Source organism: Orycteropus afer, unplaced genomic scaffold (genome assembly GCF_000298275.1).
Source record: "Orycteropus afer afer isolate SDZICR_OR568_19922 unplaced genomic scaffold, OryAfe1.0 scaffold00848, whole genome shotgun sequence".
Lineage (NCBI taxonomy): Eukaryota > Metazoa > Chordata > Mammalia > Tubulidentata > Orycteropodidae > Orycteropus > Orycteropus afer.
Window position 1 is genome coordinate 469249 of NW_006922435.1, and position 10340 is coordinate 479588.

The window sequence follows — 10340 nt, forward strand, 5'->3', positions numbered from 1 at the left end:
GTATCCTTTGAGTTTATTCTACTTGGAGTTCATTGATATCGTTTAATGTGTAAGTTCATGTCTTTCATCACATTTGGGACTTTTCTATCCATAATTTCTTTAAATATTATTTATGCTACTTTGTCTTTCATTTTCTTCTGTAGCTTCCATAATATGTACACTAATACACATGATATGTCTTATAGGTCTTTTACGTTTTGTTCAGTTTTCTTCTCCTTTTTATTTTATATACTTTTCAGAATGGATAATCTCTATTGACCTATTTTCAGGTTTGTTTATTCTTTTCCTGTGCAAATCTGGTATTGAACTCTTGTCAATTTTTCATTTCAGTTACTTTACTTTTCAGTTTCAGCATTTCTATTTTGTTCCTTTTTACAGTTACTATTCCTGTTAATATTTTACATTTGGTGACATCATTCCTATGGTTTTCTTTAGGTCTTTGTCTTTAGTTTTCTTTAACTCTTTGAACATATTTATAGTAGTTGATTTTTAAAAAAATTTATTTTAAGAGTTTGTTTTACATTCAGTGTAACATTTACACTTAGTTTAATTCCTCATTTACCATGTCTAACCCTAACCCAGTCTCCTCCCTTCCCTACCCTGTAACCCTCCCCTTTTGCCTCTCATATTTATGCACTCCTGTTTGTCTTGCATTTCGTCAATTTGAATTTTGGTCCTCTGGTGTCCCGTGGTCTATTGCTTTAAGGGATGTATTGCCATAGAGTATGTGGGTGTTTCATCCTGAATTGAGTCGTCTGCATGTACTTCTTGTTAACTGTTGCGCTCAGAGACAGCCCCTGGGGTTACATTTTATTCCAGGTGCAGATTGATTTAAAGTCTTTATCTAATAAGTCCACCAACCACAGATTGAAAATATTAATTAAAAGAAAGAAAACAATTAAATGGTCAGTGCAGTCCCTCAAAGGCTAAGAGGGAGCATATACCATTTGTATAGCTTTTACATTTTTTACATTGTCTTAGCAATTATAAGTAGAGGAGATTTAAAGTACATGGGAGGATGTGTATAGGTTGTGTGCACTTATATATTACCATTTTATACAAGGGACTTGAGCAAGTGTGTATTTTGATATCTACAGGGCCACCTATAACCAATTCCTCGCAGATACCGAGGGACAACTCTACTTTGTTATTTTATTATTTCTTTGCATACCTCATAATTTTTTTTGTTGAAAAGTAGACATTTTGAGTGTCATAATGTGTCAAGTCTGGAAATCATATTCTCCGCTTTAGGGTTTGTTGTTGGTGTTTGTTGGATTAGTTGTTTATTTAGTGACTTTTGTCTATTAATTTCATAAAGTCGATGTTCTTTGTTTTGTGAGACCACTGAAGTCTCGGATTCGTTAGCTTAGTGGTCACATAGTGCTTCGACAGATTTCCTTAAACACCTGGAATCTGTGCGTATGTTGGAGCATGCCTTCACTATACAGCCAGGAAGTTTACAACTCTGCCTTAGCCTTCACTTCCTGATTGCATAGAGGCTTAAGATCAGTCAGTGGTGAAAGCTTAGGGTCTTTACAGGTCTCTTCCGGGTATGTGCCCTGCTGTGGATTCCTGGGACTCCTAGATTTCTAGGATTATGTGGTAGCTTTTCAAAGCCCTTATTCCCCAAAGCATCTTACTCCTCAGCCTTTTATCTCAAGCTTTTCAGTTTGTTGATGTTTGAGCCTGGGTTGTGCAAATAATTAAGTGCTAGACTACTAACTGATGATGCAGCTGGTTAGCAAGCAAGATTGTGTGACTGGAGTTTAGAATTTGGAAGCCAATAATAGTTTGTGATTGAACCATTATCCCCATTACTCAAGTGTGGCTAGTACTTGTTGATGAGGTCTTAGAAATTGTGATATCAAAGTATGATGCTAATAAACAAGGCAATATTAACTTTGCAACCCAGCTCATATCAAAAAGAAAGGAACTGGAGAGCATGTGGTTCCATCTTGTGGAATAAGGTGTGCGGGCAGAGCATGGGAAATACAGTGCATTGTTGAAGACCTGATGGGGAAAAACGAACTCATCAGCAAGCATAACTACAAGCCTATGGGAATCAATGACGGCAGTTGGTGTTTCTGTTCTTCCCAGTATCATCTTCCCAGAAAAGTGGAATTGATTACACTCGAGAAATCACCTTTATGGAAACTGTCTTCCTTGAGTCTTTTTTTTTTTTTTTTTTCCAATTGTGATTTGGGTGAAAGTTTACAGAGCAAGTTCATTTACCATACAACAGTTCATACATGTTTTGTTTCATGACACCAACAATCCCCATAATGTAACAGCTCTCTTCCCACTTCCTCCCTGTAGTTACCGTTTTTTCCTGCATCCTTTCATATGCATTCCTGCACTCTGAGCTATCTCACTACACAAATACTGCCCTTCTGATCTCCCATGTGTGATTGTTCTGAGGAGTGTACTTCCCTTGTATACCTGTCTTTGTTTGGCTGCAAGCCACGAGAATTTAGTTCAAGCCCGGAAGGGTGACGAGGGGCCGTAGTGTCAGGGGTTTCACCAGATTCTACCAGACCAGTAAGCCTGTTTTGTTTTTTTATGACTTTGAGTTTTGTTGTACATTTTTCTCCCACTCTATACAAGATCTCCTGAACTGATCTCTTTCTGAGTAATTGACAGTTGTAGCTGGGCACCATCTAGTTCTTGTCTCATGGTCATGTAGGCTTAGGTTTCACATGGCCCACTAGTCCCTTGGGCTAATTGTTTCCATGCATCTTTGGTTTTCTTCATTCTTCTCTGCTCTGGATGAGGAGAGACCAATTATTGCATCTAGGTGGCTGCTTTGTCTTGCTTAAGTCTTAAGTTCTTGCTTGTGTTTGCTCTCTCTCTGCTTGTTTGGTATTCACCTTGGATTCATTGAGTTTATTCTTCTAGTCACTTTAAAATAAGAGCATTTGGAAGACATGCAGTGAAAGATTTTTAGGGTGAAGCAGTGAAATACTTTGCAGTATGACTGTATGAATATATTTACAATGTAGAAATATTTGCTTGTGAAATTTTTAGGTCTTTGGGGGATACTGCTGTTTTGCCTTCTTTCATGAGTCTTTTCAACTGTATTCTTTAGTTAGCTATCTGTTATTTTTTTTGTATACAAGGTTACCATGGACACTGCCTTAACATTTTCTTTTTCTTTTTCCAAGAGCTGGGGTGGAAAGGAGAATGGCTTTGGACTTGCAGAATGTTGCAGAGACTTGCATATGATGGTAAGTAGCTCTTTGGGATCAGAGTGTCTTTTGGCAGGTCTAAATATAGTCTTTTTCTGAGCCTTACTTTATGATGAACATATGCTCTATGAAGTTACCACTTTATATCAAGGACCTTTGAGGAGCTTGAGATTCATTGAGACGTCGCACACCATTGACAGCAGTCTAGAAATGCTTTGGCCTTCAACACATTGGTGGTAGATAAAGAATCTCAGAGAAAAAATATATGTGCTTCTTGGGTAGGGAACTGAATCTGGAGCATAAGTTTGAAAGTGAATCTAAGATCCCAAAACGCACATTTGCTTTTGTTCTTCTACTGGAACTGTTGGAGCTCTAGACAGTATGGCATGATTTAGGAATGGTTGCTTGGACAGCAGTTCTACCATTGTGGTAATTGAGAACTTATAATATTCCTATGTGTTTTTTGTTATTACTCCTCATACCCTATTCTCATACCTTTCACCTGTGCTTAGATTATGAACTCAGGACATTCTCCCCTTTGCTTTAATATGTTGCTGTGGAACCACAAGTTACAAGTAGATTTGTGACAACTCTTGTGCCAAGAAGCAACTCTATATTCTAGCAGATGTACCATTTCTTTGTCAGTTTGTCATGTTTTGCACCAATGGCTACAATGAAATTTAGTGGATTTATTTTAGCAAGCCTTTTTCCTCCCTGGAGAATGGCTGTTTTTCTATTCATGGGAAAAAAAATTGAGAAAGTTATTTTCCCACTTTAGTTGGTATACTTTCTTTAGTGAGCGTGGTATAAATGGATATTGTGTAATATGGGAGGTGTATTTTCTTTTTAATAATCAAAACTACATGAATATTAAAGGGTATTCAGTGATGCAGTTCTAATTCTGAGGACATAATTTTTAATCTTACAGCTTAGTAGGTTAATTTTGAGCCTTCTTGTCTGTCAAGCTTGTTCTTTGTCCTTGGACAAAACAGGAGACTTGTATATATAATGATCTGTTACCCATTTTGGTCCCAGCCTATGTTAAGAAACCACATGTGCTTTTATTTATTGAGATTTATATATGGCATAAGAATTTTAGTATTCAGGAGACTTGTCTCGGGAGAATTTTAAAAATAAAACGTGTACATCAAAAGGAAGTAATACATACACACATGCTTAAAAAGTTCAAATAGTATAAGGGGTATACAAGGATAAGTTGTCTATCTCAAGAGGCAACCACTGTTAGGGATTTCTTTTAGGAGGGCATTTTAATGGTCATGGTGTTGTGAGCTTATTTTGTTTGTCATGTTGCTTGTCTACAATTAAATAGGATGGTCTTGAGGGTTTGGTTTATTTTGGTGTGGTATCTACCTGTGGAGAAAAGCAGTTGGATATCATGAGAAGTAACCTAGAGTAGTACGGAAGGGAGTATTTTAGGAATTATGAAGCTGTATCAGTGGGGCATAGCTTGATAAAATATTTCAAAAGGCTGATGGTAAGCAATAATATTTCCCTAAGAATGTCCTTTTACTTTCTTTACCTGGTACCTATATTCTAGTATTTATCCTCCATCTTGGATTTCTTATTTTTGTTTGGTAGACTTGCCCTTCATTTTCCTCTTGAGAATAGCTACAGTCAAAATTGATCTCTTGATAGAAAGGGTAATTTATAAGTTGGGAAATATGGAAGCTTTTGGAGTTCTGGACTGCATCCTCCAGAATATGTTTTGTTACAACTCTTACCCTGTTTGAGCCTGCTAACACAAGGAGTAAATGCACTGTGGCTGTTGACTACATCACTCATTCTGCTGCCACATTAAGTTAGACAAGTGGCTAGGACTTTGGTGAAAGATACTGTGTTTAGGGGGCTTTTTAGGGCATCTGCTTTGTCAGTATCTCATTCTTTTATGTGCTTTATACACAGAAATACCCACCCAGTGCAACTACACTACACTTTGAATTCTATGCAGACCCTGGGGCCGAGGTCAAAATCGAGAAAAGGGTGAGTCTCATTCAGGCTTGTTTTGATAGAGTTTATAGTCTACAGTAAGTGGGGTTCATTTTTCTTGGACTTCTTTGTTAAATGAGGGAATGGATTTGAGCTACATTGCTGAATTCTTCCCCACTCCCCATCCTCTCCAGCTGCATATCCCTATCAGCTTCTTAGGAGCAGGTGTTCATTGCATGCCCAGCTCTAATAGATTTGGGCCTTACTTATGTTGGGCGCTTCTAGAAGACAGGATTCCCTTTGTGGGGCACTGCTTTGATTTGTGAATTCTTCTCATTCTTAGATGCAGATTGCTACATGCAACTCATAGTCCAGAGATAGTGATAGCTCAGATTTCTCTAGCTAAAGACTTAAAGTACCTGCCAAGAAGTCTTTATCTATATAGAAAAACTAAAAACAAAACAGAACAAAAAAACTCACTGTCATTGAGTTGATTCCAACTCATAGCGACCCTTTTTGGGTTTCTGAGGTGGTACATCTTTATGGAAGTAGATTGCGCAGTCTTCGTTCTGTCGAGTGGCTGGTGAGTTTGAATTGCCAGCCTTCTGGTTAGCAGTCAAATGCCTTAGGTACTATGCCACTGGAACTCATTATGTACACAGGGTCCTGCTTAAATTATCTGGTCATTTGGGAAAGTACCAAAATTCAGTTTACTTTAGAAATAATGTAGTGAATAAGATCTTCTACTACAATATAAAGCAAATAATAATCATCACCATCATCTTTATAGGTTAACGGCTCTTTGAAAACAACTCTAATGTGTATTTATAGGGAAACTATTTCATGGATTGTCTTTGCTATGAATATAGAAGTTGTAAGGAATGAGTCAGTGATGGGTTAAAAAGTAGACAAAGAAGAATATGAAATGTTCCTGACTGTGTTTTATAGTTTGGTACTGCTGGTTTCAAAGATATTTTCCTGAGAAGATTGTGTATATATAATGAGCATTCAGTTAGACTTCAATCTAGGGTGGCATGTTGATTTTCAGATGGCTCTCACTCTACAGCAGAGGAGGCTAAGGTATACAGTGACTCCTCCTAACATCTTTATTTTTCTAATTTCAGACAACTAGTAACACACTACATTATATTCACATAGAACAACTTGACAAGGTAAGAGGAATCTTTGATTGTTGACATGTTTCTTAATGTTTCTTAGCTTCTTGTTTCCTAACTGTTTTTTTTTTTTTAACTGTAATGTAGATTTCAGAAAGTCCTTCTGAAATCATGGAATCTCTTACCAAAATGTACAGCATTCCTAAGGATAAGCAGGTATGATATGTCTTAATATCTAAAGAGTTCGATTATTATCCAAATAGAGTGATGATACATGTGATGAAGTAGGAGACAGCATAGCAGAAAGAAGTTAATTTTGAAGTTAGACCTTGTTTTTCTCATGTTTCATGAAGCCAATATTTAATAACTACGTAGGTCCTTAGGAGAGTTTGAAAAAAATGTAAATGGCCTGATGCACAGTGAATATTGTCAACATTTTGGTTGCCAAAGTAGAAAATGTTTATTTTTGGACTTGATTTCCTTTGCATTCATCTTTGTTGCTGCAAGGCTTATTATAGAAACTTGGGTAGCAGCTTAAGGAACCTTAGTGACAATAACAGTTAAGTACTCGACAAACAGTTAAGTACAACCAAACGATTGGCTTATTGTGGCAGTGACCAAATATTTAATTGATTTCATACCAATCAGAACTCATGCCAAATGTTCCCTATTTGTTGCCTCTCAGTATAATGACAGTTCTGTGTTTAAATTGGAATATTCAGATTCTGTGCCACTTTGTTTTCTTGCTCCCATTTTGTCAGTGAACTTCAGAGTGGAACCAATTCTGTTTGATACCTTAGCAAATAGCAACAATAAACTTTTTTCATTTGTTTTGTAAGGTAGGTTTTATCTCTTTACAGATGCTGTTATTCACACACATACGGCTGGCCCATGGCTTTTCTAACCACAGGAAGCGATTGCAAGCTGTCCAGGCCAGACTGCATGCAATATCTATATTAGGTAAGAGAAGAACACTATAATTAACAAATTCTGATTAGACAGTTTGGACTTGATTTGCTTTGAACTGCATTCATGTTCGTTTCTACAAGGCTTAATATAGAAATTTAGGTAGCAACTTAAGGAACCTTGGTGACATAGCATTTAAGTACTTGGCTGCTAACCAAATGATTGGCAGTTCTTACCCACCTAGCAACTCTTCATGAGAAACACTTAGTGATCTGCTTCTTTAGAGATTAGTCTAGAAAGCCCTATGGGGCAGTTTTACTGTATCATATGGGGTCACTGAGTCAAAATCGGCTTACTGCAAAATTGCTACTAGCATTCCTAGTATTCAACATACTCATTCATCATGTTTGAGTTCCTTAATGTTGAACCAGAAAGAGGGTATGATGCTTATTAATATATCACATGGGTTTAGCGTTGGTTCTAGTCTTTCTTTTTTTTTTTTTTTTTGAGAGTTTGCAGATAATCACTACCGTTTTTTTGCCATTTCATCTTCTTCCATCTCTCATCCCTTCAGGGGTATAATTTTGAAATAAGTCAGAATGTGTTAAGTACTCAATTCTGTACATTAACTTCTTTTACTGTAGTATGATGGGATGGAAAGCACACTGGTTTTCCAATCAAGCCTTGGCCTTCACCCTAGTTCTGCAGCTTTTATTAGCCTCAGTTTCCTCATTTTATATTGGACAATATTGTATAGGCTTGTCTGAGGAGTAAATGAAAACCTGTAAAGCACAGATTAAACACATAGAAGATAAAAAATGGTATACTTGCTGCTATTATTACCAGCTTTCATTTTGTTATTTATTGCTTGTTTTTCTCCTCTTCTAAACTTATGAGCTCTTTGAAGTGAAACTTTTATTCTTATATGTGTACTCATACCTAGCAACTTCTTACATGTTAGTGTGTACTCAAAAAAAAATGTCTGTTGGGAAATAAACCTACTCAAATCCCATTAGTTTGCACTTCAGGGGACTATGTCCGGTTATTACCTGTGTGGGATTTACTGAAATTGTATTACATCTATTCTCAAGTGATACATAGTGTCACACCAATTTCTGACATAGTCCATAAATTCTGTTCTACAGCCTGTAGAAGTATTTATAGTGAAAATCAAAAGCATATGAAGAGACTAAAATAGATGCCTGTGTCCAGGACATAGTTGAGTTATTTCAGGTAATGATATTGTGAAAAATTAACTGTTCTATTTAACTTTCATCCCCAGTAATCATTGTCTGAGACCATCGATACTGTTAATAAGGAAATCTGTGAGTTTGGTAAATACATAGAGCTTATCACCATAGTTGAGTAGATCCTATGGAATTCAGTGATTGTGTTCTCCAATGCTGGTTGGTAGGGAATTCTTCCCCAAAACCAGTAGATGCCAAAAGGTTTGTCATTGGGCAGTGGCTTGACCATCTGCCTGCTTGCTTAAAGTGTTTGTTTCTCCTTTTCCAGTGTATTCCAATGCCTTGCAGGAGTCACCAAACAGTATCTTGTATAATGGGTTGATAGAGGAGTTGGTAGATGTCCTTCAGATAACGGATAAGCAGCTTATGGTAGGTATCTATTAATTCTTTCCTCTGTATATCAGGCTATTGGAGTGTTGCCTTTCTCTCATGCCATATGAACCCTGAGAGGGAAACTTGGCTTTCCTTTTTTTTTTTTTTTTCCTTTACAGGTATTAAATTCAAAAATTAACAGTTCTGGATTTTCTGTGTTACACACAACAGACCTCCATCTTCCCAAGCAATTGCCGTACAATAATTTTAAGTTTTATAGTTTGGAGTATTAACCACTTGGTTTAGTCTCTAGTTTGACACATTTGATACTTATCTACTGTTATCACAGGAGATTAAAGCTGCTTCTTTGCGAACATTAACATCAATTGTCCACTTGGAGAGAACTCCCAAACTCAGCAGTATTATTGACTGTACTGGAACTGCCTCCTACCATGGATTTTTGCCTGTACTTGTGCGGAACTGTATCCAGGCTATGATTGGTAAGTTTTGATGGTAATTATCCTAGACAAGAAGAGGATACCACCCCTTTGCTTTTTTGCCTTTAACATCCTGCCAGCTTAACACCAAATTCTGAGCTTGCTCTTTCTCTCCCCCAACCTCCCCCATAGATCCTTCCATGGATCCGTATCCTCACCAGTTTGCCACTGCTCTCTTCTCTTTTTTATACCATCTGGCCAGCTATGATGCTGGTGGTGAAGCCTTGGTCTCCTGTGGGATGATGGAAGCCTTACTAAAGGTACTCTACTTTTTTTTATTTATCTGTTTAAGAATTTTGGGGAAAATCAACTAAGAGAGCGTATAGATTTGCAGGTTTTGAATGGTTTGCAAGGAGAGCAGATAGCTTAAGAAACCTTACCCAGAAAAAATTACACTTAGTTTTTCTACTTTTATTTTTCTAGTTATCTCACTAACATCTGTTAGTATCAGCTGTCTCCATTATTAGAATTGATGATAGTCCAACATGGTTTGGTAGTCAGGCAGCCCATATGGTAGTCAGGTAGCCTCAGTATTAGTTAAGACATCACCACATCCTATCATGAGCTTGGGCATGACCCTGAGGAAAATATATGTTAAGGTGCTTTTTAAATTATGCCATGATGGTAATAGCCTTTATCACGTGCTGGGCACTAGGCAGTATCTTTTTTTCCTCCCTAAATGTTTGTTTTAATCCTGCATTGTATCTCCATTACTAAAGAGTAGATTGAGTCTCTGAAGTCATAGAGCTAACATTTGCCAAGCACCAAAAATAAAATACCATGTTCTTTCCCTTATACTGTGCTGCTTCATTGAGAACCCAGACTGTATGTTTCCAAAAGAATACATTATTTACAGCTTGTGTCTTTTTAATTGCTCGTTTTTGCCTCTTTTTCCCTCTCTGACAGGTCATAAAGTTTCTTGGCGATGAACAGGACCAGATAACGTTTGTTACCAGAGCTGTCAGAGTGGTTGACCTCATCACTAACCTGGACATGGCAGCTTTTCAATCCCATAGTGGTCTTTCTATTTTTATTTATAGACTTGAGGTAGTATTATACATGGAACACTTTACATATATACTTTATATCCAGTGAAAGCCTAGGAATTATCCCCAGAACCCTAAAGGGCCA

At 37.1% G+C, this 10340-nt stretch overlaps 1 protein-coding gene across 1 annotated transcript in view; it reads left to right on the top strand.

Moving 5' to 3' along the window:
- HUWE1 (HECT, UBA and WWE domain containing E3 ubiquitin protein ligase 1) overlaps window positions 1-10340 on the top strand; it is a 164163-nt gene that overhangs the window by 37780 nt on the left and 116043 nt on the right. The window contains exons 5-13 of the mRNA XM_007958089.2: window positions 3162-3224; window positions 5109-5186; window positions 6257-6304; window positions 6395-6463; window positions 7108-7207; window positions 8669-8769; window positions 9062-9212; window positions 9342-9469; window positions 10116-10256. Coding sequence (XP_007956280.1) covers window positions 3162-3224; window positions 5109-5186; window positions 6257-6304; window positions 6395-6463; window positions 7108-7207; window positions 8669-8769; window positions 9062-9212; window positions 9342-9469; window positions 10116-10256 — 879 coding nt within the window. The remainder of the gene's footprint in view (window positions 1-3161; window positions 3225-5108; window positions 5187-6256; window positions 6305-6394; window positions 6464-7107; window positions 7208-8668; window positions 8770-9061; window positions 9213-9341; window positions 9470-10115; window positions 10257-10340) is intronic.